This window comes from Dromaius novaehollandiae, chromosome 3, assembly GCF_036370855.1.
Source record: "Dromaius novaehollandiae isolate bDroNov1 chromosome 3, bDroNov1.hap1, whole genome shotgun sequence".
NCBI lineage: Eukaryota > Metazoa > Chordata > Aves > Casuariiformes > Dromaiidae > Dromaius > Dromaius novaehollandiae.
Genome location: NC_088100.1, coordinates 48,779,154 through 48,806,954, shown reverse-complemented (window position 1 = coordinate 48,806,954; position 27,801 = coordinate 48,779,154). Strand labels below are relative to the sequence as shown.

The following is a 27,801-nucleotide window of genomic DNA, read 5'->3' as shown; positions in this document are numbered from 1 at the left end:
TAAAACATTTATCTTTGAAAAATGGAAAAGTTTTATGACATTTTCATCATCTTTTGCTACAACGTTAAAACTCATTACATAGTTTTATTCTCCCTCAACAATTCTGTATTTTCATTTAAAAAAATCCTGCACATTTTTTAGTTTTATGTAAACTGCTTATTTTTGTGATGCTTTTTTGAAATATATCAGTGTTATTGTGATATAAATAACAAATATTTAATGTTTTCCACAGAATTTTAGGAAATATGGCTGGAAGGGACTCTAAGGTGGTCATCTGCTCATCTCTTTGTCCTAAAGCAAGATCAATGGATCTACATCATTTCTTTGATTTGCCCCTCTCATTCATTCTTTAAGTTTTAATGATGGAAATTGCATGACTCCTCAAACAACCTATTCTATTACACTACTATTAGGCAATATTTTCCTAATATCAAATGTAAATCTGAAACTCCAAAAAATTTGCAATTAGGAACTTCCTGAGGCAGATATGACTTCTATGTACATAGTTGTCTTCCACGGATTTTCCTTCCATGAACTTCTCCAGTGTCACTACGTCAGTTTTTAGCAGTCATCACATCATTTGGCAAGAACTGCAGTAGCACTACCTCTTTTTGTTTGCTTTTGACACTAATTGCTAGCAGCCTTGTTCAGTGCCTCCTGGTCCTACTGCTGGGAGACAGTGAACAATAGATCCCTCTTTACTGTCTCCATGCCACTCATGATTTTATCCGCTTCTAACATAATCTCTTGGCTGTTTCTTTTCCACATTTTCCGCTTTCTACCTTAGTTATCACTTATATGGAGCCATTCCATATCTTTGGTTGCCTTTATTGTCCTTTCTGAACCTCTTCCAATTCTAAGGTATCTTTTCTGCCTTATCTTTTGAATTTTAATCCTTCCATGTCAAAGTCATTGGAACATATAACAAACATTTGTTATTCCACTATCTCAGTCATTAATGAAAACATTATAGAGAATCATATCAGGATAGATTCCTGTGGATTCCCACACAATACTTTCTTTCATTTGGAAGTAAAACATTAACAACAATTTTCTGGACTACAGTTATCCCACCATTTTTATATTCCCACTTTACATTATTTTCATGTACCCCCCCCCCATGTCTGTGGCTTGATAAGATTATATTAAATAAGACCTAAAGCATTATTAAGGCCAAAGTACCAGACATTTAATACTTTTTCTCATTTGACAATATGTATTATCCTGCCAGAAAAAGAAACTGAATTGATGCAGTTTGTTACTGACAAACCTATGCTGGCAGTTGTTTCCTTGTTGACTTTTATGTTTCTTAGTAAGTTTCAGCTAGTTCTTGACATTCTTAGGAGAGAGTTCATGACGCCCAGCTGATCTGAAAGCACAAATTTGAAAGCACCTAACTGATCTTTCCTTAGTCTGTTCTCAGAGCTTAACAATTTGTGCTTGGAATCAAGCATTTTATCTGCTTTGTTACAGCTGATAGTGATGACTGAAACAAAAAAAGACTTGAAAAATAATTTATGAGAATGTTCATGTGTTATTCTCTCTGTATAGTTGCTATTATTAAATGCTGTTTACTTTTTTTTAGGTTACAGGTCCTGAATCTTCCTTCTCCTGTGTTTATTTTGAAGGTGCTAGTGAAGTCAACCATAATTTTCATCCTTGTTACATGCTTGCTTCTTTATGTTCTTTAATGCTTCACATTCAAAGCTGTGAATGTTCTGTTGGTGAAAATGTGTTTCTCCCAGGCCTGGAGCTTGCCTAATCAACACTGCTGAACGACTGCGCTCTCAGGGCAGAGACCGCAACAGAGGCACCCATCCTGCATATACCTATTTGCTAAACCACTATTACTGCCTGCACTTCTGGTGAAATCAAGGACCCAAGGTAACACTGGAATGATTATGGAGAGGAATTCAAAGGGCGAGAAGCTTTTACAAAAAGTGTAAAAAGCAGATATTGAAATATTAGTATTCCACGTTTCCACCCTTTTTTCCCCAGGAATACTGCGAGAGAAGGAAAAACTAAATTAAAGCCTGCAGGTGTCAGATTTCCGCACACACCTCGTGCATAGCCCCAAGCAAGTCTGACGACCCCAGCTGCCCTTTTTGACCCGGGGCAGAGGCAGCGCCGGCCTTTGGGCAGCCCCGCCCCGCCCCGCCCCCACGCCGGCCGCTGGGCGGCCTCGCCCCGCACCTCCCTCCCGCAGGCTCTCTCCAGCAGCCGCCGGTGCCGGTCCGAGGTGCGGCCAAGGCCCTCCCCCCCGAGACACAGCCACCCCACACCGATCTCCCGGCTTGAAACGGGAATAAAACGTAGTCGGCCAACGGGACAGCCCGCACTAGTGCCCCTAAGGCGACTCTGCCACGCGCCCGCCCCGCGACGCCGCTACCAGGACAGCGAGCGCCCACTCGCCCCTGCCGCGCATGCGCGCTTCGGGCCGTGGCTCTGCCAGGCCTCTGAGCATGCGCAGAGGCGCCGGGGCTGGCGGTGGAGGCCCCGCGCCGCCGCCGCCGCGATGGGCTGAGGTGGGAGGAGGCGGCGGCGGCGGGTGTGCGGCTACGAGCTGGGCGGCGCGAGGATGGAGAGAGCCATGGAGCAGCTGAACCGGCTTACAAGGTCCCTGCGCCGTGCCCGCACCGTAGAGCTGCCCGACGGTAGGATGAGGGCGGCCGGGTCTCGTCACCGGCCGCCTCCGGCCGCAGCGGGGTGGCGCGGCCTGCCTGGGCCGCGGGGCCTGCCCAGGGCCGCGGGGCCGGGGCTGCGCGGGACGGGCCGGGGCCGCTGGGTCACCCCGGGGCCCTCCGGTCGCCTGAGCCTCGCCGCCCCAGAAGTGACTCAGGGTAATGGAAACCGTCTCCTCCTCCGGCTCCGAGGGACTTTGGTTTTTTTTCTTTTAACGATGATAATTACAACAGTAAAGACTTCTCCTTTTTCCTTCTACTTTGCCTGGTGTCTCGCGGCAGGAGGCACCCCGGCACGGGGTTTCGCATACTGCTTCTGTGTGTAAAGTGGCCCAGTTTCTGTCTGTGCCACATCTGGTCTGGGATTAGTGGTCTGTAGGCCTGGATCACCTTCACTTTATCTGGCCTTAAAAGCTTAATTTGGTGCTTTGTAGACCACACAGTACTGATGACAAGTTTTTGTTTTTTTTCTTTGTCTAATGCTGAATTTTGTTTCTAGAGTTGTTGTAAGTCACTGTCACAAGTAACAGCCTAAATCTTTTGATTCTAAACTTGTCATGGGTGCTAGCAGCGTTATGAGGTCATGGTGCGCTTAAATATAGCTTCAGGCTCTTATGAGAAATAGTGTAGTATTTTTATGTAGATCCAGCTACTGGGAAGACTACGCCCGTAAAAGGTTTTGGAAATGCAGAAATTTCTGTTCTTCTGGGTGATGTGCTGTCATTGTACTTTCTTCAAGGGCTTATTTAGACAGACAAGTCTTTGGCTGTACATCTCTCAACTTCCATTTCCAGTGTTGGGGGAAAGGGAGACTATTTTGTTTTCTTTGTACTTTCCCTGTTTGGACTTTTCCCCTACTGCTAGCTGTTGCTGAGGAAGAGCTGATCTTCAGCACCCTTTTCTTGTTGTCTCTAGTGAATAGTTTCAGTGTCTGTCAGTGCAGTTGCTGGTAAATTTTACAAAATGACAGAAAAGATTCAGATGGATTTTGCTTTTTCTGAGAAGCCCCTGAATGACAGGAGTGAAAACTGACCTAATGCTGTTCACTATAAGCTCAGAGTTATAGGAATGTTAAAATAGCTCCAGTTCAACTAATTGATGATGTTAATATGAGTTATGCTTAACACGGCCTGTGCCAGGTGGAGTAGTTTTAAATTTACTCTAGTACTGGTTTAGGCAAATTCATTTGGAATTTGAGTTCAGCTGTTTTCATTATATCTGGTGCATTATTATATGCTTCTCAGGTAATTGTGGTAAGACAAGTAAAGCCCTCTATCCTTCATAACAAATAGTTCTTTTGCACTGTAATGGAGAGTGAATGTCAATGCTACTTATTCTCTACGAATTACATAAAACAAATCACAGCTAGACTGAAATAAGGGCTTCAGAAACAGAAATTCCAAATAGCATTCCAAGAAAGCCTCTGCTCAGTGTATGGATCTGTTCATTGGATACATCTTAACTCACTAGTTGTCTTCTTTCTTGACGTTGGCTTTCCCCAGGCTGATGCAGGCCTGCCTCAGTATATGTCTCAAACTGCCCTTTATTAGCAGCTGATGCCTAAATAGGTTGGGCATCTAGTGATTTACTTCATAGATCTAGTGAGATGCCCGATTCTTAGCACTCCAGATGTGTACTGGCAAGGTCTGCTTAGAAAATACTTTCCCGACTCTAGTATGGCATGCATTTCGGTGGCTTCTGGTGTGCTGTGTCTGGCCTCATGAATTATGATTTTTCTTTTTATACATTTGAATAGCTTTAATTGGACAGATGGGGAATTCACCTTTGTCTGTCTGTCCTTAATGTGTGAGTTATAGTACTCTGGGGTAACGGAGAGGTATGTTTGCCATTCCATATCCTGAAGAAGGGACTAAATCCGGACATTTAACTTCTTGTGTGTGTGTTGTAGCCATTACGGTATTACATGAGTGCTCTTCGCACATCTTCCTTAACATTTTGATCTCTGCCAAAATTGAGACAATTTCTGTTAAAAAGCAAAATCGTATGTGCATCTCGTTGGGGGAGGATTCTGGGTGATAGATTTTAAGTGATTTTTAAGTGTACATGACCCCCTGAGTCTAGGCCACTGAATACACTGAGCTGATCTTGCCAACAGGAAATAGTATTTATTTTTGTTTTGCTTAGGTAATCATGACTTGAAATGCAAGCAAGTTAGATAACAAATAAGTTTTGTAAGTTCATTAGGCATATGATGATTCTTCTCTCCCTTGTATCATGTAGTTTTACTTTGAGTCAGTAGGAGTTTATTTATGAAGGGAAATAATATCTGCCAAAAATAGACACAGAAGCTCCATAGTCCCAAACCCCTTTTAATTAGTTCTGTACAGACAAAAATTCCAGGAAACTCTGCATATGCTCCACAGTGTAGACTCTGTTAATAAAATAGCAAAGAGCTTAGTGTTGTAAATATACCATAAGCCCCTTTTATGTCCTGGCTATATTCAAATTTAACTACTATCTCTTTGTAAATCACTATACTTGCACAATAGTTTAAATTTAATTAAGATCAGTCTTAAGCATTTGAGTTGTGTGCTCATAGATTTAAAACTTTTTGTTAGTTTTTTTTTTTCTCCTTATCTCTATTCTTTAGTAGAGCAGGTTGTGAGAACACACAAGAACGTCATGCTCAGATTTAATTGATGCTCTTGGGTTCTGTTTTTTGTTTTAATTAGAGATCTTTCTCTTCCTGCCAAGAGATCTGTGGAACAGAGCTCAAGGAAGAAGAATTTTTTTCATTTGCATATATTATGAGCTAATCCTGGATATATTAAAAACAAAAAATGGTTGAGTCTTTTCCACAAGTGACACCTTTACTTAGTATCTGTTTAATTTTATTTCCAACACTTTTTTTTTTTCCCACTAAGTCGAATTCTGGTGGTATGTGTCCAGGATGGACTGATGCTTACAGAGCTTTGTCATAAGGAATAAACTATAGCCTGTTCAAACTTTTGAACTTGCTGACAGAGTGACTCGCTGCAACTTTGGAAATTAATTTGGTGTTGAGAGGCTTACCTCTCTTCCACCATGCATTCAGTATAAGCAACATTGATTTTTATAAAAGCCAAATTTAATATGATTAGTATCATTAGTTATCTCATTTTGATGTTCAAAAGTACTAATAAACTAGCATTGCTTCTTACTTTTGTTAGTTACAGACAGACTGCTTCAAAAGTGGTTAGCAGCAGAGAAAGAATCTTGGGGCAGTACAGAACACTAATGATGAATGTTATAGCTGTAGACAGATAAGTGTTTCTCTGACTCCATTTGATAACTCTGAAGAATTATTTATTCAGTATTTGATAAATGTCAGCTTGCCTGTCTTGGTAGTATAAATAGCAAACATACACAGTGATTTATGGTGCCTAAAAATATAAAAAGTTACACCTCTTTGGGTCTGTTTTAATTCTTCCTGTTCTGACTGCTTTGTAACTTTGGTATGTTGGATCAATTAAGATGATGAACGAAATGTTCAAATTAAAGTTTGACTGGAACAGTCCTGTAGTTCCATATTCTACCTGGGTTGCCAGTAAGTGTAGTCCCTGCAATCATAGGTTGAAAATCAAGCTGAAAGAGTCTGTGTTCCCAGTGGCATACTTTGCTTCAAACTAGAAAATACTGTCTAACAGTTACTATATATTAAAGCATTTTTTCTGTTTTGTCAAATTCATTTTTTTCTTTTAAATAATAGTGTTTTACTCCAGAAGGGCTATCAGTGATCAAAGAGGCATGTGGTACAAGCATATATGCTGTGGAAGTACTGACAGAGAGTATGTTAGTTGAATGCCAGTCTATTACCACCACTGATCTGCATCTCTATCTGTTCTGACCTTTTTCCTTGCCTTCAAACTTGAAATGTGAAAAATGGTGGCTTTTTCTTTATAATGTAGTTGTAGGTATCTAAAACCTATAATAATAATCTGTTGAACCACAGGCATTTTAAAAGGTGAATAAGTGCTGCTAGATGAACTTACTTTACATAAAAGATTTCTTTAGGATAATGGAATAATTTAATTTTTACACAGATAATGAAACTGCTGTCTATACGTTGATGCCAATGGTTATGGCCGACCAACACAGGTGAGAGCTTTTTTTTTTTTTTTTTTTTTTTTTTTTTTAAGTTTCCCCCCTTTTTAGGGGGGGAGGGGGGCACTTTCAGGAGTTCTGTTGCTGAATTGCTATGCAGGTTCACATAGATATCTTCTAGCTGAAGCTAGTCTATTCATGCATTCCTGCTTATTCTTACTTGAGTAGCCTTTTGGAGTTCAGAATTAGAAATTTATTTTTCTTATGCTTTAGACTGGAACTGGGAGATGTTCTGTTGATGCACATGGAGAAATTTGGCCAAGGATGAGATAAAAAAGCACTGCTTTGTAATTGAATTGTAGCGTCAAGTGTGTGTTTATTGATGGTATAAAAGCTCTTAGTCTCCTGTTGCTGGCTAAGAAATATATGGAATAAGAATTGAACACTAAGATTGGTACTTCTGGAATTCCCTGGATGAGCAGCTGTTTCTCTTCCCCAGTATGATTGCTTGGGACCTGGGGGCTGTGTAGTGCCAGTTAAGTGGTGCTGCCTTCCACTGAACTTTGTAGGCAAGTAGGTAGCACCTCCTGATGAAATTGTAAATTGCATGTATAATCAGGATAAACATATGTTCTACTACATAATATCTTACTGATATTGTGTACATGGATTTTAAATTATGTGATCGGCTCATTATTGCAGGCTAAAATCACCACTTCACCTGCAGTCTGACCTATTTAGAGATGTTTTATCTTTACTAGTGCCATGATTCATTAAGGCTTGAAGGATTCTATTTAAATTTCACATCCTGTTATCATATCATGTGTTTTCCTACATCATCATCATGATTTCATGTATCAGTCTTCCTTCCGAACTTTGCCTATGTTTAGGAAAGCTGCTGCATATCTGGATAGGATGCCTGTGCTGAGATAAGGAAGAGAACAGGAATTTGCATTTTTTCAGATGAAAGCTAATGCTATACTTCTTTTCCATATCTGTAAAGAAGTGACTTGGCCACGTGGTCTAGTTCTAACTAGTTTACATTTGAAAACAGTTGCCCAGTGTGACAGTTTGCCTTTGTAAAAACAAGGAAGAGGTGAAGAGTAAAAGTACTGTTAATATGCAGATGCTTAAAAGCTTTTGGATCCCTTCAGAAGTTAGCTGGAGGAAAAAGATGATGAAGTAAGAAATAGAGGGCTTTCTTAGAAGTTACAGTATATGCTTTGGATATTATGAACTATTTTTTTAATTAAAATTATTTCTTTGTTTTAAGGTCTGTCTCAGAGTTGCTATCAAACTCAAAATTTGATGTGAATTATGCATTTGGACGTGTGAAGAGAAGTTTGCTTCATATTGCAGCAAAGTAAGACTTGTTTGAGTCCAGTCCAGAAGTTAACAATGAAAGTATTGCCACAAATCTAAGGCACTAATGTAAGCTGGAAAACTCTGTAGTATCAGTTAACTTTTTATTTTTACACTTCTTTTTGTATTTTGTTTGTTCACCCCTATTGAGAGGACAGATTGTACACATCGTATCAAATGGCTTTCCAAACTCTACTGCAGGGAAATCTTGGTGGATTTTTTTTTTTTTTTTAAACTTTCAGAGAAAGTTCAAACTGAGAGAAGTGTAGCCACTACATGTATTTTTAATAGCTGACTTTACCCATGCTTTTCTAGATTTAGAGAAGCCTTGTCTGCCACACCAGGTGCTGCTTGTTTTTCAAAGTATTTTGATGTGCTGTTCTCAGTGGGGAGCATTTGGATACTCATTGGGAAGCAACTGTCCCAAATTACTTTGTGTGCTCATAACTGAATTGAAGAAAACTTGGTTGTTGACTTCTAGTAATTTTTTGTACCCTGGATAAAGGACTTAACTGGAAATTTCAAATTCGTCACCTAGATTGACTTCTTATCATTCGATAACTGAAATCAGATGAATATGTGTGTATTTGTGTAGCTCTTCTATGGAATAAATCTGTATTTCCAAGAAACAATCTGGTTAACATTTTTAATAGAAATGAACCAAATAATTTTTGAAGTGGCTTTGCAGAACACTGACTTAAAACTAAGGAATAAATGCTTTATATTTGAGTCCTGTTCTAAATATCTTGGATGTTCTTGCATTTAAAATCTCCTTAAAAGAAAATTGAAGGAGTGTTTTGAAGGTGCATATACTTTCTGCAATAGCAGGTTTTTGGGCACACTAAAGGTAGAACTTTCAGCTTTTTTAAGCAGGCCATTTTAGGAATATCTTTTTCTTGAACTTTACATCTAGGAGTTATATGCCTTATATAAAATTTACTTAGTAGAAGAAATATAAGCTAATTTTAACATATATCTGAAAAGCTTCTTTGAAATGTTGTCATCCTGTTGATCATGGGAGACTGTGTAAACGTCTTCTGTTTTTACTTTTGTGAATGGAACTGGGTTTTATTACTTTTAGTTTGTGGATTCTCTCATATCTTCGCTATCTATTTGGTATCTCATTAAGATACTGTTTTTGCAAGTTATTTATTGTACAGCTAGGCTCTTTTTTGGGGGGGAGGGGGAGGTTGGTGTGGAGTTGTTCTGTCATTGATGAGACTGGTAATAATGGATAAGCCAGTCAGGAGGAATATGAAAAATACTATATGTTTACAGTAATCAGCTCCTTCTCCTGGAGAGTTCAGGAGCAAGATAAACATCTAATGCAAAGTTTCTGTATTATAGGTGGTACTGGTTATCTGGAAGAGCTGTTCCATTATCAAAAGTAAAAACAAGATAGATACAGATTCAAAGCAAATAGAAAGGAAGTAATTGTATGAGTTTTAGAATTTTTCTGTTATTTAAGCTTTTAAATGTAACTTCTAGAAACTGAAATGTTATAAAAAATGATACTAGAATTGTTGTTTAGTGAACATTTTAACCCTATGAATAGAAATAAGGATGAAGGAGGCGAGAAGTTGTAAACAAAACATTGAGGGAAAAGCACATTTTAAGCTGTTTTCAGTTTAAGCGGTTAACAGTTTTAAGAATTCCTTGTTGGGTTTTGAAGTCACTAAAATCACATAGAAGGCTAATACCTGTTCATTAGTAAGAACTAGTTGTAGCTTCTACTGTATTTCAGTGTCTTTCTTTCATCTTTATGTAACTTGAAATATGAGGATGTGAAAACAGTTCATCTTAACATCCTTTTGTGTTGAATGTAATCTGTACATAGTACTGTTGTTGTATGCACATCAATAATAGACTTGGTTTTTAAATACCTTTGTTATAGTTTTTCCCTTCCTTATCTGTTCTCAGTTGTGGATCAGTAGAATGCCTTGTCCTATTGTTAAAAAAAGGAGCAAATCCAAACTATCAGGACATTTCGGGATGCACACCTCTTCATTTAGCAGCAAGAAATGGGTAAGAAAAATGTTTTTTTCTTCTTTCTTAAAAAAAAGTATACATCATGCACTTGAGTTGATATGTTCTGTAATATTTTTGTATAGGTTAAATAAAACACTTCGTCTTTCACTTTTGGAAAGTGGCATGTTTATAATGAACTTGGAGGTTGAGATTCTTATTTTAAATATTCAAAAAATAATTTTGTATGTAAACAGGTATTTCTGAAGTGGGAATTGTTATATAATAGTGTTTTCTGCTAACTAGCAGCAGAATGGTCGAGGATATTTGATTTCGTGACTAACACGATGATCCTTATTTCAAACAAAGCATGAATTTACCTTACAATTAATTAAGAAAGAAAATATTTAGAAGAGGAAGCTGAGAGGGTTTTAGCTCTTCAGATCGTTACTCAGAGAATGTTTCCAAGGAAAGTTTTCCTGCAGGGAGAGGAATATAAAATTTGCATGCACAATATTAAGAGAGCAAAAAAAAAAAAAAAAAGCAGGGAGCTAACTTTTTTTTTTTTTTTTTAGTTATGAACTTCAGTTATGTTGCTGATTGGCTAAAAGAGCATGTTTGAAAGAAGAATTTTACAGTAAAAAATGCTTTAGTTTCTCTTTTGTAATTGTCTTTTTTTCCCAAGATTTAAAGGCTCCTGTGAGATATCTTCAAGTTTGCAGGAGAAGAACATATACACAGGGCAATGCATGCGAAATGTTAGTGTGTATGACAGGAAATAAAACTGGTCATCTGCAAAGGAATGGAATGCAATTTATGCAACATAGTGAGTCTAGTACAAAAGAACTGGATTTGAAAGTGCAGAAAAAAAATCACTGTATACCATATATAGAGGGAGGGAAGGAGAGATGCATATAGATATCTATCTCACAGTCCTCTCTAGTTGCACTGTTTTTCCAGTTGGAAGGTGGTCTTCAATGTTAACTGCAATAGAAGGGGTGATTCTGGGACTAGGTGTATGTTTCTTTTTTTAAAAAGCTTTTAATTAAAAAAAGGTTTTAATATTATTTAATGACTTAAAATTTGCATGAAACTAATCTGTACTGTTCAGCTCCATTTATGCCATCCATCATCTAGTTTCTACCTTTGTAAGTTATTCATGATTTGGACTATTATCTGTACATGTTTCTCCCATTTAGATTACTGCTTCTCACTTGCAATAGGACTACTTCTGGAAAGGCTTTGCATTGCTATTCCTGAGATGACTTTGTGAATTGAAGTGAAATAGGAGAGAAGTGGAAGTGTAACTACTCAGTCTCTCTCAAGATTTTAGTTGCATGCATAGTTAAAAAAATTAAAAAAAAAAGTCGCTGGAGAGATTGTTACTTTTGACAAATAATAGAATGGGAACGTAAATCTCCTGTTAGAAATATGCTTAATTTGGCATAGTTCAGCTTTAGTAGCCTAGGTCATACTTAAATTAATTTGCGGCAGAGATTATACTCTAGAAGCAGTGTCTGAAGTTGAGCAGCTTGTCAGTTGAAGCAACTCTTATGTTTGTGTTAGATTGTGTGATCATGTCTGAAAAAAGAATTTTTAATAATAAAACATATTTCAGGAGAGGTGATACTGCAGTTACTATGGGAAGTGTTTTTAATGGCATTCAAACATAGAAGATGCATTTACTATGCTTTCTAGTTGCTCTGAGACAAATACCAGTTTCTTGTTTCGGCTTATCAAAGAATTTTCTTCTCCTCTTCTTGTGAGAAGACAGCTTTAGCTTGAATAAACTGTGTCTTCCAACAGGATAATTTTTATTTTGAAAGTAAAGTTTCACAATGTTAAAAATAAATCAGGTTTCAACTCTGAAGCTAGTGATGGCTTTTTGCTTCCCATCATTACTGAATTTTCTGAAAGTCTGTTTGTGAAACATGAAATTTCTTTTTAATAAAAGTTGGCAAAACTACCAAGTCTTTATATAAAAAGAAAAAAAGTTTTTAAGATCATATTTCTCAAACTGTGGTATATGGAAACACACAGCTGTTAATAATACTATTGTCTTTTTCATTTTAGAGCATGTATATGGTACAGTAACTCAATTATAGTGGGGCCAATACTTCAAGTGAGGAGGAGGAGGTATTTAGTGGCCCTTAGGTATGTGGAAAGAGTATCTGCAGGAGAAGGGAGAAAGAGCCAACATTATGTGATCAAACACAGAAATTCACATACAGGAGATAGTTATGTGGAAGGGAAGTTTGAGAAAGATCTGAGAGAGGTATCAGCTAAAAAGAAAAAGATAGAATCAAACTCTTTAAGGGTAAAGCATTTACAGAACTAGAGAGCATTAACAGACCAGCAGAATATGAAATAGGAAAAACACCTCTACTTTTATGAAGGCAGTTGTAATTGCTGAAGATTTACTTAGTGTTATGAGTGTCCCATTAAATAGTGGTGTGGTAATATACTAAAGATATGTTCACCTGAGTGTACTGATGATGATGAACTTTATGGATTTCCCTTATTTGAACTCTAGCTTCTTGTCTTCAGGTTGTAGTTCATGCTCAACTGGAACTGTTAAAGTAGTTAAGTAGTTCTACACTCTCTAGAAACCATTTAGCTGCACAATTACGGTTTTCTCCCCACTTGGTGTTGTATGCCACACTTGCACTGTATGAGTCTCCAGTGCTATTGATGATTATTTCTCTTTTTTTAGATGCTCAGTGCTGTACTCCTTATAAAGTAAATCTACTGGCTGTGGTTTATACATATGATGAATTAGTGTGAGGGGAGCTGGAGAAGATATCTGGTCTCTGTAAATCATTTTGCATGACTGGGATTTAGTGTATTTTTATTTACAGCCAGAAGAAATGTATGAGCAAGCTGTTGGAATACAGTGCAGATGTCAACATTTGTAATAATGAAGGCTTGACTGCAGTAAGTACTTTTAATTCTAATAGTGCTCTTAGAATGAATGCAGAATTTGAAGACTCTGTTTTCTTAAGCCTCTTCCTAAGCCTCTTCTATCTCACATGTAACTAAAGAAAACTGCCATGTGTCCAGTGCCCTTAAGAATCAAGAGGTGTGATTCAAATAGCTAAGCATATGATAATCTTACTCAAAGCTTTTCTTTGTGAAAATGTTGACAATAGTACAGTCAGGTTTAAAATTGTATTTGTGAAATGCTAATATCAGTGCTAAAGGAAACATAATTGTTTTGTACTTAGATTCATTGGTTGGCTGTGAATGGACGGACAGAATTGCTTCATGATCTCGTACAACACGTCAGTAATGTAGATGTTGAAGATGCAATGGGACAGACAGCGCTTCATGTAGCTTGTCAAAATGGCCACAAGACAGTAAGTTTCTAAACTGTATTAACACGTTAGAGTTGCTAAGAATTGGATATTGATTTAGTTTTTTATTTGGTCGTGTTTTATGCCCACTATAATGTTTAGAAATGTGAAGAATTTTATTGTTTGTAAATGGTATGGACTGCATACATTTCTATGGGAATAACTAATTTCAGGCATGTTTGGGATGAACTGAAGTTCTATAAAAGCATCATTTTTAAAATGGGAAGTTGTAAGAAAGTTTTATGAGCAATAAAAAGCCATGATTCTCCATCTAGTGTTTAGGAATTTTGTTTTTGGGATTCATTACTGGAAATTAAATCCTTGAATATAGTTAGAGATGCATGACACTAAATAATTGCAATCCAAGAGATGTTTCTGTTGATCTCTTTCTAATGCTGGCATTTTCTTTTATTCCAAAAAGACAGTGCAGTGTTTGCTAGACAGCGGTGCAGATATTAACAGGCCCAATGTGTCAGGAGCAACTCCACTCTATTTTGCTTGCAGGTATGGTATTGCTAACTTCTGAATACTGAGTTAAAAAAAAAAAAATTGAGTATTTTGGGAATGCATAGGTGCAATAACAGAATTATTAGAAAGTACAAAAACGAGGAAACATAAAAGCTGCCTTGTATTTAATCTTGCCCCATGTTTAAATGTAGTTTGATGCTTTATCTAAATGCTTGTCTTAGTACCACAAGCTGATATACCTGTTTCTAACAGACATGTTAAATACATAGCTGTGCATGTTCTAGCATGAGTCATAGATCAGATTACTGAACTTTTCTCTGAAAAAATGAGATCTACCAACCTAGGCTATTTTGAGTAGTATTCTTCTTTTTCTATGGCTATATAAAATCAGTGAATTCTTAAGATAAGAATTTGACAAGCTTTTTGTACTGGATCAATATTCTTTGCAAACAATTCTCAGAGATTGTTAAGCAGTGATAACCTTCCTACCTTGTCCTTCCCAGACCATTCATGAATACAAGTCTGCCAGGCGTTTTTAAGATACCATCTAAATTAGAGTGTGTGTGTGTGTGTGTGTGTGTGTGTGTGTGTGTGTGTTCTTTTCTTTTTTTTTCCTTTGTGGGAAGACCCTGTATATATGTTGAAAAGTAGGAGTAGTGAGGCTAAGGATTGCTACATTCATCAATGTATAAAAACAAAAGTTTTCATAGTGTAAGTTTGACTGTTTTTTTAATGTACATTATGTTATTATAGTGTATGAGAAATGTACATATATGCCTTAAAGATGTAATGTTGGCCTGAAATTGTATTGTCACTAGTCAGTTCTGGTTTCTTCATTGTTTAGTTTTATTTCAAAACTAATCACATATGATTAATGATGTCTTGTTTTAATTGGAGCCTTTCAGCTATTTGTTAGAACATTTACAATTCTGTAATCCCTGTGCATTGGTTACAGGTTAAATAGTTCACCTATGATTAAACACTAATATAAACAAAGGGAGAAATGGACTAACTTGGTGGCCTGCCAAGGGTTATGTTGTGGGAGCCCTGGTCTCTGGAGCTCATGTATGCTGACTCTTGGCAGTTGAAGAGAGGGAAAGTAGAGAATAAATGGCTGCTAGCTAATTGAATGGCTAGATGCTTAATGTAGGGACTGGTATTGGCACCCACTCTAGAAGAAAGTGACTTGCTTCAGCTCAGAGCATTTCATGAGAAAGGAATGCATTGCAGGTACAACACTGGTGTTCTTTTAGACATGAACAATTGGAGCAATTGAAGGGTGGAATGAACAGGGTGTGTAGTGGAAGTAAAAACCTCTTATTGTCAGAGGTACCAATTGATGCCACCCAGGAAGAAAGGCTACATATGTCCCTGATGGGTGAAGTAGACTCTGAATGGAATACTAAGTCATCACCCTTTATGTTTAAAGACTAGGTAAAACATTCAAATTTACTGCTTTTAAAAAGCAATTACTGTAAAATACCACTCTCTTCTACACCTCTTGGGCAAAAGATTGACACTTTATCAATTAAAAATTTTTATTAATCTCTTTCTGATAGTTAAAGCACAGTTAGACTTTTTTTCACAAACATTGCATCAAAATATGGGAAGAGTGAGCGAACAACTCATGTAGTAAAAATAACTTGCCCTCTGAAGTAAGTTAGGGTATAAATTTACATGGAGCTCTTTTTGTGCTGAAAGTGCAGCTCATATGGATTTATGAGACTAGACAAAGATTGATTGTTTCTGAATGGTGAGGACCACTCTGGTTTCCTAAATGGGCCATATCTGGACAGTGTTGCCCTATGCTTCTGCAGTGACCTTGGAGTGTAGTAAAGGAGTATCAGTGGCATTATCTTTCATCCCTGTTTTTCTACCATGCAGCTATTTGTGTTTTCTCCTACATTATTTTGTTTTTGTTAGTTGGATGAAGTAGAAACAGATTTATCACTCTTGGATGAAGTGCTATATTAACTCTCTTTCTTCTCTGGTTTTTAATAGTCATGGTCAGAGAGACACAGCACAAATCCTTTTGATGAGAGGAGCCAAGTATTTACCAGACAAAAATGGCATTACTCCTTTGGATCTCTGTGTACAGGTATTGAGTTAGCAATGCATTTTCTTCTGTGAGCTTCTATCAGTTTATACAATATCAGCTGATTAATGTTGTCCTTTTAATTTGAAGGCCTATGAAAGATTATAGTCCTTTTGTGAAACGGAATTGCAAAAATAAATTTCAACTTTTAAGTCAGTGGTTCCCAGTTTGTACCCTTTGCAGAAGTCTTTAGTGGGATCTCATTGAAGTCTTTAAAGACTTTGCGACATTGGAGAAATGAAGAGTTTGCAGATCTCTTAGACTAGAAAACTTGGGAATTCTTTTTCTGATGGTAAAAAGCTCTGTTTAGATGTTTGTGTGCTTAACTTTTTAAAAAGTAAGAGGTAAAGACATTCAGAAGGAGTAATTGTTTTTACCATAACGAATATATTTTCTTTTCTCTTGAAGAAATGTTACTATTAAAGAAAGACAGCTAAACAAAAAAGCCCTTACATGCTGCTGGCTGTCCTATTTTTCCAAGGTGTTCCAAATGCTACATCTGGATGATGAATTTTGAAGAACAAAGCTGTAAAGTCTTACATGTTCTCAACTGCTGTATAAAACACAATTTTTCTAGTATGATGCAAAATGTTGCTTGTACTGCTTGCTAGTGTGTCTTTCTGTGATTTGTGGACACCTATATATTTTCCAACAGAGTGAATTTTAAGGTTAATATATAAATAACATGTAATGAAGAAAAGGAAGATTTTGAACTCTTTGCTACTAATCAGCAGAGTAGAAAACTGAACTGGAGACTAAAAAAAAAATCACTGCACTTAGTGGGCATCATGTAAACATGGTGAATGTCTAGTTGGATGAAGGTGCAATACTCAAATCTTTTGCTGCGCTAATAGATTAAAATATTCTCAGGTTACTTAAATCCTGAAGACTCCTCATTTTCCTTAGGAGCTGTAGTTGAAGTAGTTGTCTAACTGGTAGTGACTTTTGTTTTCAGTACGTTTTGAGATATTTTTGGAATATTTAATTCTGAAAACTTCATTTCATGGGTTGTCTGTGGAAGGTCTTGATTAAATTAGGTTACTGACAGCATTCCTTTTTGAATATAAGAAATCTTAATAAATCCTCGGCTCCAGTCTCTATTTTATGATATTTTTTTCTTTACTTTTGACCTGTTCCTAGGAAAATAAGGATAGTGCATCTTAGTAAAATAATAATTTTGAATTTATTTCAAGTCTTGATTGTACTATAAGGTGTCAGGTTCCAAAATTCATGCTAGCGTTAATTAGCTTGTGTCCAGTTCTCTGCAAGTGCAGTAAGGTTGGTGCTGACCAACAAAGGAACTAGCTATTTTCATTTCCAGAATAGCAGGTGGGAAAAAGGTGGTGTATCATTTTAGAAGTGTGTAAATATGCCATGAAAAAATTCATATAGCAACAGGAGAGAATCTTAAGCATGTTACTGTCTTTGAGTCACTTTAAGTAGAATGTCTGGAATAATTAGAAGTACAAGATTTTGAATTTAACACTCATTAGTTCTTCGTGTTTGTATACATACTTTTCATGTATTATTATCAAAACTGTATATATTCACAGTTCATTTCTAATGCTTATTTCTAACTCCTCCAATGGGACAGATTCTCTGGTTGCTTTTATGGAATAAGCAATCTTTCCATGGATATTACTTATGTATGTTTATTTTTCTTTTTTGTCTTCTCTTTCCTCTTACAAAACATTTCGAATGTCCAGCTGATACATTGCCTTTTAAAAAGGATTCTGCCGAAATTCCATCGAAGAAATCTGAGGTCTCCTCAAAAACTTGGTGTGGAATGTTTTCCTCACATATGAAAGATGTCCTAACATCCTCTTTTATATCTGTAATGAAGCCCTACTTCTGGTATTTGCAGGAACTTGGAGTATATTTAAGTGTTCTTTTACAGGAAGCCTATGGCAGTGCCACTTTAATGGAACCCCAGTTAATGACTTAGAGGATTCTGACAATGATATTTCATATGAGAATATTGAAGAAAGAATCCTTCATGTTGCAAGATATGCTTTCTTTCATTATTATTTATTATGAAAACTGTTTCCCTTTTCTAATGCTCATTTGCATATTTTTCTTTTGAGTATTGGGATGTGTGCGCCATATTAAGTATGCAAGGGAGTGCATGCATTTTTGGTATGTGTCAGGAAGGAACGTTCTCAGTTGTGAGCGGGACGGTAAAAAAAAAAATGGGAAAACAATCATAAACAGTCTCAGAAGAACTCGTAACTTCTTCTCTTAAATCATAGTTTTCCTATCTATTTGTACTAGACTGAAACACTCAGTTAATTCCTCGTTGATTATGGGATTTCGTACATCTTTGTTTTCAAGGCTGAAGGAATTCTGTCTTTTTAATCTTCTGAAAAAAATCTCTGGTGTAACAGTCAACTGTAGGTGTATCTGATACCGTATTCTTCCCCTTGTGAAGGAAGTACATGCAGGAGAGAGATAGGTATATAAATCATTTAAGGGAGAAAATCCCCAAAGGTGTAACTTAAAACTATTCCTGATGAACAGGCAGTGCATCTTCTAAACCAGAACTCCTGAGTCATGGGTCCAACTACACTTCATCTTGAGGTGATTATTTTCTAATGAGGAGGTGGTCTATAAAAAATGGTGAGGTTTGTTTAAGAGAAGATCCGTTGCTCTCATCTTCTGTAACCCAAAGCTTTAAAAGCATCATAAGGAATCAAAAATAGATGAAGCGTATTGAATGTGTCCAAATGATGCCTTCTTGCTTTGTGACTGGATTTTCAGATGTCTGCTTCCATTTTTACAATTTCTGACAGGCTAAAAAAGATGGGCGCCACTCTCAGCATCCAAGTTCTATTCCCCCCCCCCTTTTTTTAAGGTAGGAGTGATGACACCTGGTATTTGCTGTTTTGTGATGATGATACTGCCTTTGAGATCATGTAGTCAAGACAAGCTTGTGATGCTAAGTGAAAAAGGAGAAAGCCAAATGCTTTCTGTCATTTTAAATCTAGGGTTTTATTTTTTGCTTCCTGGCTTGCTTTTCAGTGTAGATGCATGTTTTTGGTAGACAGAAATTGTAGATTTGTATACTCCTTGCCAATGTGGTATAACCACAGGTTTGGGGAGCTGACTTCATCCTTATGGATTCTGAATTGTTCTAGTAGTTAGGTCCTTGGCACGAGGAACAACTTAATCTATTGTCATTAAAGGAATTATAAACCATTGTACAAATGGAAAGGAACCTGTAGAATTGCAACATTTAATGAATTATAGTCAACATTTTCTCACTTTCCAGTGTTGAATTTGATGTTTGCATTCAAACGTCGGGTGCCTCTTTCAAAATGCAGCTGTGTTAAATAAGATTTGATGCAAATAAACCATAAACTCAAATTTTGTGCCCACCCCCCCAAAAAAAAAACCCCAACAAACCTTTTTCTGAAAAGGTTATGAGAAGTTAGTCTGAGCTGTTGATGTAGGAGCATATGTGGAATCATACTTGTGCAATAATTTTAATGTTAGATAACCCTTTAATGGGTTTATCCGATTTCTACCTTTAACAAGTCAGATTCATGCCGTATGAACATTTTGGAAAAAGTATTTGTTTTGAAGGATTAGATTCCAGATGCAATTAGCTGGACTGTTGTCATCCATCAACAATAGGAAGGGGAGCTAAGTGAGCTAGGTGTTGCACTGTTCTTAATCTCTGGTGAATTGTCAGGAGAAACGTTGTTCTGGTGTGAAGTAACTGTGGCATTCTAAAGCTTTATAAACGAGGAGAAAGGGAGCGGGTCTGTATAAGCTGATACACTGAAAGAATTTGATAATCAATCTGTCTTCTCCAAATATTGTGATTCTAACTTTGACACTTTATTGAATTTCAGTTTATTTTAGTATTAAATTTCTGCATTCAACTTTTCTTTAAGCTATCTATATTCCTCAGTAGGCTTTAACACCTACGATACTATAAAACCTAAATTCTCATGTTTGTTTTAACTAAAAGTGTTTTTTGAACTATTGCTTTTTAGGGTGGGTATGGAGAGACTTGTGAAGTCTTAATACAGTATCATCCTCGACTTTTCCAGACAATAATTCAAATGACGCAGAATGAAGATCTACGGGAAAATATGGTAATACAATATTATGTGTTGCATAGCTACAAATCTCTCTGTGTTGTGGAGATCTGATTGTTTAATATGGGTGTTCTAATTAGAAGATGCTATCAATACCAGAATAGCTAACCACTATGTGCTGTTTTTTTTCCATGGAGAATTTATGGTCTTAACTTAGCTTTAAACAAGAGAGTTTGGGGTTAAATGTAGAATCCATTTACTCTAGTGTTCTAACTTTGTGTATTTGGCAAAGTGATCTATACAGTGTGAGACCTGAAAGGGCAGACCTCTTGCCAACTCTCATAAAAATGGTGATGGTAGAGCATTCTAAATACACAGTTATCTTGTGTAATTGGGCATGTTTTCCTTCACTTAGTTGTTATCTGCAGATATCCATTCTAGGATATGTCTCATATCTTGAATAGTCTAGAATGAAAACATTTGGAGTGAGTACTCATCCTTATGAGGCTGATGTGTAAAATGAGTGTAAAAGATTGCAATCATAGTTTGTTTCTTTATTGCTGATGATATTGATGAAATTATTGCTAAACTGTTCCTTTCTCAGTGGTTCTTCTGTACCTTGTTTATTTCATTACTATGGGTTAGTGCACTCTAAAGCAAGAAAAAAGCAAATAAAAGAATACTTGTTTCTTCATTGTTTAGGGGGAAGGAAGTATGGGATGGTTTTATCCCCCTTTCCAAATCCGGTTAGTTATGGATTTTTAATACATTGCTTGCATGAAAATAGCTGCAAATAATTGTACAGACCCTAGATTTAAAAAAAAAAAAAAAAATCTGTGTAGTAGTGTGCAGTGAAGTGCTGGCTGCCACTTTACTGAACTTGGTTTGCCAGATCTCTGAAGTTTGTGTTGTTCTCTATAATCACATTGCTTCCATTACATGACTGAGCACTCACAGGTGTGTATGGAAACAGTGTTTACGTTTCTGAGACTGAATTGACTTTTACAAGGTAAGATGATAGGTGAGAATTCTAGAAGAATAGGGGAATGGTGTAGAGGATTTCAAGTAAAAGATAAAGAACTGAAACATAGAACAAAAAAAAACCCTCTAAAGAAAGGTAGATGAGAAAACATACTATCGTAGAAGCTGAGAAAAAATGTTTTTTTGGTCTGTGAGTAGTGGTGGAGGTATATGTAGAAGAAAGATCTAATATTCACTGTCAAAATGAAAAAATATTTTAAGTATGGTTCTTTTATGGCTTAATTATGAGCTTTTCTGCCCATAGTCTTGGTTAAGACCAGTTCCTTTTATATTAAAGGGATGACATGTAGATAAGAGACTGAAGGTATGTTGGAAGTCAGGACTCAAATTTTAAATTTTCTTGAAAAACTAAAAATACTATCAACACTGCTGGTAGAAAGGATGCGTTTCACTAGGGAGAAGCACAGGGCTCTTCTGTTTAGATAGGAACAATAAATGTATGAATACAGTATGGGAAGCTGCTGCCTATGGAGCAGTTCTGTAGAAAAGGTTCTGAAGTTGATTGTGGGTTACAAGTTGCACGTGATTTTGAGATGGTGAGTGAGAAAGAATAAAAGATTTTCTGTTGCCTGTGAGACACATGAAGCAGTCTTTATGCACTAGTTGTCATTGGCTAGCTTAGTTAAAATATCATGTTCATCTTTGGAGACTATGTTCAAAGGAAGATGAAGATCAATTGGACAGATGCCCAAGAGATTAATGAGAATTGAAGAAGCTTGCTGGTCATCTTAAATATGTGAAAGGCTGCTCAAAGGAGCAAAGAAATAATGTTTTACAGAAAACAAGATGAAGATATTGCCATAGAAATTTGTAGCTGGAGATTCAACTTATCCATGAGAAAAACTCTAAAATAGTTAAGGATAGTGAAATATTAAAAGAGATCATGTAGTGAAGCTGCAGAGCCTCCAGAATTGAAGAGCTCTTGAAAACAAGCCAAACAAATTAGACAAGGCAGTCTGGGTCACAGATAAAATTTTTCCTGTCTTGGGGCAGAGGGTTGGACTAGATGACCTCATGAGATTCCTTTTCATCCTACTTTTCAGTGTTTCTATGAGAAGGGTTACCAAGCTTTCTGAAAATTAGAGTGAGATGAGGGAGGAAGCAACAGGCATGCATGAAGAGCAGTGTTGCTGAAGAGTTAATTTATCTGCAAAAAACTGCTCATGCCAGAGAAAAATGTAGAACAAAGGAATTGAAGACAGAGCAGTGTCTGGGCATTTGTGGCCTCTAGTCTTTGTGAGCCAAATGATGATGTTAGCAAGAAAAAGGGCAGATTAGAGAAGAGAGAGTAATTATAAGGAATTACTGATTAGCAGGATGCGACTTTTTACCTGAGGGAGGGTATTCAGTGTTTTGAGCAAGAATAAAGGTTGTGAAAACAAACTCTAGAATCCAAGGTTCATCTATACTGTGTCATAAACTAGCAGGGGAGTGAACTGAATTATAAAACTTGAAAGAAGTATGCTCTTAGCTTTCAGAATTTGAAAGTGTATTCCATTTATTTTTCAGATGAAAATAAGTTGTATAAATTGTAAGCTGTACAAATTAACACTATATGGCTAAGCTTTTAGCATTCTTAGCACTCATGCAATAATCATATCCTGTAGTCCGTAAACTGACTATAAGATGTATACATTTTCTATAAACTTTTCTTTGGAAGGTGTAATGAAATGTTAGGTTAGACTGGATGTTGGATAATAGAGAAGTGTTCAGTAACGTTTCTTGAAGTCACAGCTAGCTTGGGTGCTAGTGATCTAAATCAAATCTAAATCAAATTATGCAACTCCTTGACATTATGCAATTTCTTTTGTTTTAATATACCAGTTGCGGCAAGTTCTGGAACACTTGTCTCAGCAGAGTGAAAGCCAGTATCATAAAATCCTAACAAGTCTTGCTGAAGTTGCTACAACAAATGGTCACAAACTGCTGAGGTAAGTGTCAGAGAATCATAAGTAGGTTGCTAACCTGCCTACTAGTTGGTGCTACTTAATAGGGTTAAGAATCTAAACCATCTGTTCCTGGCTGCGTGCTGGAGTAGATGGGTCTCAAGTCTGATTCTGTATGACAGTGCCTGTTTAGATCACTGCCTTCACAAGGATTTCAGGAGAGAAAGTTGGTGTCCTCCTCCTGTAGCTGCTGGCAAGTAGAAATTCGGGTTGTGGGGGAAGAAAAATGTTTTCTGTTTGTTTGAATTGACTATATCAGCTCCAGGAAGGGAAGCTTTTTAGCAACTGTCATTCCTTTTTTTTCCTTTCTTCCTTTTTCTTCTGTTCCATATCTTTACTTTCTGTATGCTTTCCTAGCATGTTTGAGGAGAATTTTGTTACTTCAGACTTGTCTTATATTTGTTAGATCTGCTGTCCTTCTATTGTCTGTAATACATAAGAACATCTGCACTGCAGCAGACCAAAAATGCATCCAACAGTGTCTTGTCTCAGTGGTGCCAGTAGTGGTTACTTGGGAAAGCACCTAAAATATGCAAGCATATTTTCTTAGTATGCTTTCCTAGCTTTTGTGGCCTCTGTTTGAGGGACTTTGTATAAAACACCTCATCTCTAGTCTCTTGAAACATCAATAAAATTTGATGGTTTTCAATAGCTAGCAGAATTTGTTTTAACCCTTATGCCTATTAGAAGCTAAGGAAATGTTTTCTGAAAGGATTCAAGAGCATGAAAGCGTAGTAGAAGTTCCTTAGTAACATGTTCTGGATGACTTTTTGGAAAAGTGAAGGTTAAGAGATCATTCTGTATCTGGAGAGGGTGTCAGCATAGGCTGTAGGAGAATAGGATTTGGAGTGCTTCTGTTTAGCTGTTTGGAGGCTTCTAGCAGCCCATCAGTTAGCAGGGAGACTAAATTATATACTCTTATTCTAGCTGCTTTTTTTTCCTTCCCTATCAGTCATGTTAAGTTTGTATCCAGCTTGTAAATGGCAGGTCAGAACTCCTACGCATTGCTAGGGATCTCATGACCCTGTTAATCACCATCTTGTTTTGAGGGACTTTTGCCTCAATGAACATACATGTAAGACTTAAACACCGCAAACTTTTAGGGTTATAGCGGAAAGAAGTATTAATACAGTTTTATATTGCTGCTGCAAAGGTAACTTTTTTGAAGAACTTTAACTGTTGGTGTGCTTAAGTGTGCAGTCAGCTTAACTTATAACACATTCCTACTTCTGTAGAGCCAGTAGGTTTTCAACATGTAAACTGTGCTAAAGTTTAAATCCAACCTGCAGGAAAGGGTTTCAAACTTGCTTTGTATGTGGATATTGTCAGAAATCGTGGGAGCTGGACTAGATCATGTGAGGCAGGATTTGTTTCTATTTCAGTATCTTCAAGGATAAATTGATTACTTTGTGTTTAGATTTGATTTATTGGTTTGTTACTCCTTTATATCCAGCAGTGTCAAGTTTCCTCAGTAAAGCTCTTGAAACAATATATATGTGGTTGTGCTGTCTCTGAATCTGAGCTGATATTTATTCCTGTGTTGCTGAATGTGGATTGACCAGCTCAAGTTGGAGACAAGTTGGAAGCTTTGCATTGTGTTGGGTGGGAAGGCACTTCCAGAGATATCTGTAGCTAGGGCATCCTGTGGCCTCTTCCTGGCCCAGTTATATTTGGTGCATTGTAATATGTCTGAAAGGATTGGGATTATTTTATTTTTCTATTAAAAGATGCAGTTTTGCAAAAACTGCGTTCCTGATTATTCTCTCTAATTCTATTCTGTGTCAGAGGTTTCAGCCTCTGCTTCAACTAAGTATTTCTTAATTATTTTGTTATCAGCATAATGAGAATGAAGGTAGTACTCGGTGGATATAGACCTCTGAGCATGGGTCTCTTTCAGCTCTTTCTCTCTTCCAGCAAATAATAGGTAATATGCACACTCTACATTACAACCTCAAATAATGATACTTCCATGACTGAACTAGTAGCTTCAGAAGGCTAATTTTGTGGATACTAACCTCTAGCCAATTGGTTTTGGGTTGGTCGATTTGTTTTTAAAATCAGAAGTGTCCAAAATATTTTTTTTGTAATAGAACAGGTAGCCTGGAGTAGCAGTAGGCTTCTGGCTGAGGAGTTCTGCCTTGAATGTCAGCAGGGAGCTTGTTAAGCTAGCATTACCTCAATCTAGTATTTCCTCTTTCTAAGAAATAGTTGTAATTTGACATAATTTGGTTTTGTTGGTTCAGATTAGGTTTAGCTATATGTTTATAAATAAGCCGATAAAAGCATCAGTGAACTATGAAAAGCACTTGAACGTTTCTCAGTTTATGAATGTCATGAGGAAAACACTGCTGAGGGATGATAAAGCTCAATCAAACATTTTTTTCCAATACCTAAGTTACCTTCTTGTGTTCATAGATTCTGTTTGCCTATAAGTAAAGATTTTCCAAATGCTAATTTATAGCTGTGACCAGAGCCTCTGGTAAATATAAATAATTTTGAACTAGGTAATGCAAGTTTCCTGATTGGAGGAAACTTCAATATTGCTACTTTTGCACTGTTCACTCTTTGTATTGTTTTGTTACCCAGATTTACCAGATCTTCTCTGGTTGAAATTTAAATATTGGCAAGAAAGTTGTATTTCGTATGTCAGCTTGATAAAATCTTTAGTGTATTTTTTTATTTTTAAATTAACACCTCACTGGTAGTCATTAAAATGTATGGACTGCTGTAAGCAAATAAGTTCTTTTCTTTACCCTTTATTCCCCCTATACCGTAGGGAGGCCAAATTGGTGATAAAGGTACTGTGATGCTACAAATAGTCCTAGACACAATTTGACAGTAAGTATTGCACATGCCTAATGTTAGAAATTCATTATGGCATTCAACTTTTTCTAGAGGCACTACATTTATGTGTTGTTTATATTCTCGTGGGAGAGCTAAGATGCTCCTGCAAATTTGCCTGTAGGAGAATGAGGAAAGAGCACTATTCAGAAGTAGAATTCTATGATCTAGTTTAGGTAGATTGAAACTAGCTGTTTTACAGATTTGTGAATTAACAGATTTCTAATCTCATCAGAGCCTTACAGCATCTTCTATGGTATCTGTTTTCTGGTGTATGCCGATCATATAGTTTTAAATTTACAAATATTTTAAGGATGGAGTTGGATATATACTCACTTATAAATATTATCTGTGTAGAGTTTTGTACAAGAAGTTTTAATTTCTTGCAATTCACACACACAATTTTTGTTGTGTGTTCAAATTGAAGACTTTTTACTGCTTGGGTGTAAGGAAAGAAAAGTAAACTGAATTTGAGGCTGTTCTGCTTGTACATGAACTCATGGATATCTTAGATTCTACATTGTATTGTTGCTAAAGGAATTCTTACAGAGTTCAGTGTTGGCTAGTTCATTTAAAAAGGTGTAAAACTTTTAATATATTTATTGATAACAGCACCAGTAAGTTTTCTTTATTTATGTAGTATCTTTTAAATCGTTTTTCTTGAGTAGAAACAGTGCCATTTTTATCATGCTCATCTCCTATCTGGCTGAGGTAGTTTATGGGCATTTGAGATAATAGGTGATGTTGGGCTGTGGCAGGATATCCAGTTAGTCAGTACAGTTTGACTAGTGAACTGAAAGATGCTATCTTTTCTGTATTGAAAAACATTCCCAACTGGGTGTCCAAATTTATGTTTCTTATGGTAAGGTTCTTATAGTAGTAAATTGTTTCTGATGTATGGTTCATAAGAAGTGTACATGTGCATAAAATCAAGCATTTCGCAAGATCTGGAATTTGCTGTTTTATTTAACTTCCAGTTAAAACTATGAATAGATGTTAATAAAAATGTAGTGTTTATGTTTGACTCTCTGGGCTGGTGCAGGGAATAAAAGTTCAAATTTACTAGGGTTAAAACTTACTTTTTTTTTTTCCCTTCAGCATGTGAATCAGACCCTAACATTAGGTTGTTTACTCCTTGATAAACTAAATTGTTTCATCTGGAAGAGAAACTTAAATATTCAATTTTTTTCCCCCAGCTTGTCAAGTAATTATGAAGCTCAAATGAAGAGTCTCTTAAGGATCGTGAGGATATTTTGTCATGTCTTTCGCATTGGCCCATCCTCTCCCAGTAATGGAAATGACATGGGCTACAATGGAAATAAAACTCCAAGAAGTCAGGTGTTCAAGGTCAGAAAAGTATATGATGTTGTTAGGAAGATAGACGTTAAAGAGATGAATTTCACAAAGCATGCATTCATTAATCAGACATCTCATGAACAGGAAGTAAGTTTGGTTGATGTCCCTATCCCTTCTTAAGTTAAGTCTACCTCTTCTCTTCTCTTTTTTTTATTTTTTCCACTAGATTCATTTAACCACTGATGCATATCTCATAATTTCTGTTTATTTCTTGTTTAATTTTAATTTATTATTTATTAGATACTTGAAGGTTTAGTTACTTGGTTGTTTTTCATAAACTTTGGTTTTATTTCTAATTTTATATTTAACAATATAGTAATCTCAAAATGTGCTAATATTAAGCAATAGAATAGATTGCATGAATGTAACTTCAAAATCATATTTAGAGCTTTATTGAGAGTTCTTATGATTCAGTTTTATCCAGCTTCACAAGATGGATGGAAATGATTGAATTCTTAATCTGTTCATTGTTTGTACTCTGATCATGAAGTTTTTTCCCAAATTCCTGTATTTTATTATTACATACTTTAAAACTTACTAGTTTACTACTACCCCCACAAGCTTTTTAATTTATAGCTGCTTTCAGGCACTTGCTTTAGGTACTAG

The 27,801-nt window shown here is 36.5% G+C and overlaps 1 protein-coding gene across 6 annotated transcripts in view; it reads left to right on the top strand.

Annotated features, from left to right (window-relative positions):
• The first annotated feature begins 2,444 nt into the window (after nt 1-2,444).
• The window catches only part of HACE1 (HECT domain and ankyrin repeat containing E3 ubiquitin protein ligase 1), a 98,588-nt gene continuing 73,231 nt past the window's right edge, over nt 2,445-27,801 (top strand). For 3 of the 6 annotated variants that reach the window (XM_064508829.1, XM_026119948.2, XM_064508828.1), the window contains exons 1-11: nt 2,445-2,654; nt 6,725-6,779; nt 7,999-8,088; nt 10,008-10,112; nt 12,911-12,986; nt 13,277-13,408; nt 13,827-13,909; nt 15,875-15,971; nt 19,967-20,068; nt 22,877-22,983; nt 27,036-27,282. In XM_064508829.1, the coding sequence (XP_064364899.1) occupies nt 2,579-2,654; nt 6,725-6,779; nt 7,999-8,088; nt 10,008-10,112; nt 12,911-12,986; nt 13,277-13,408; nt 13,827-13,909; nt 15,875-15,971; nt 19,967-20,068; nt 22,877-22,983; nt 27,036-27,282 (1,170 nt within the window). In that variant the 5' untranslated portion in view covers nt 2,445-2,578. Of the gene's footprint in view, nt 2,655-6,724; nt 6,780-7,998; nt 8,157-10,007; nt 10,113-12,910; nt 12,987-13,276; nt 13,409-13,826; nt 13,910-15,874; nt 15,972-19,966; nt 20,069-22,876; nt 22,984-27,035; nt 27,283-27,801 lie in introns of those variants that run through there. The other 3 variants (XM_026119949.2, XM_026119950.2, XM_026119951.2) reach the window with 3 other exon arrangements.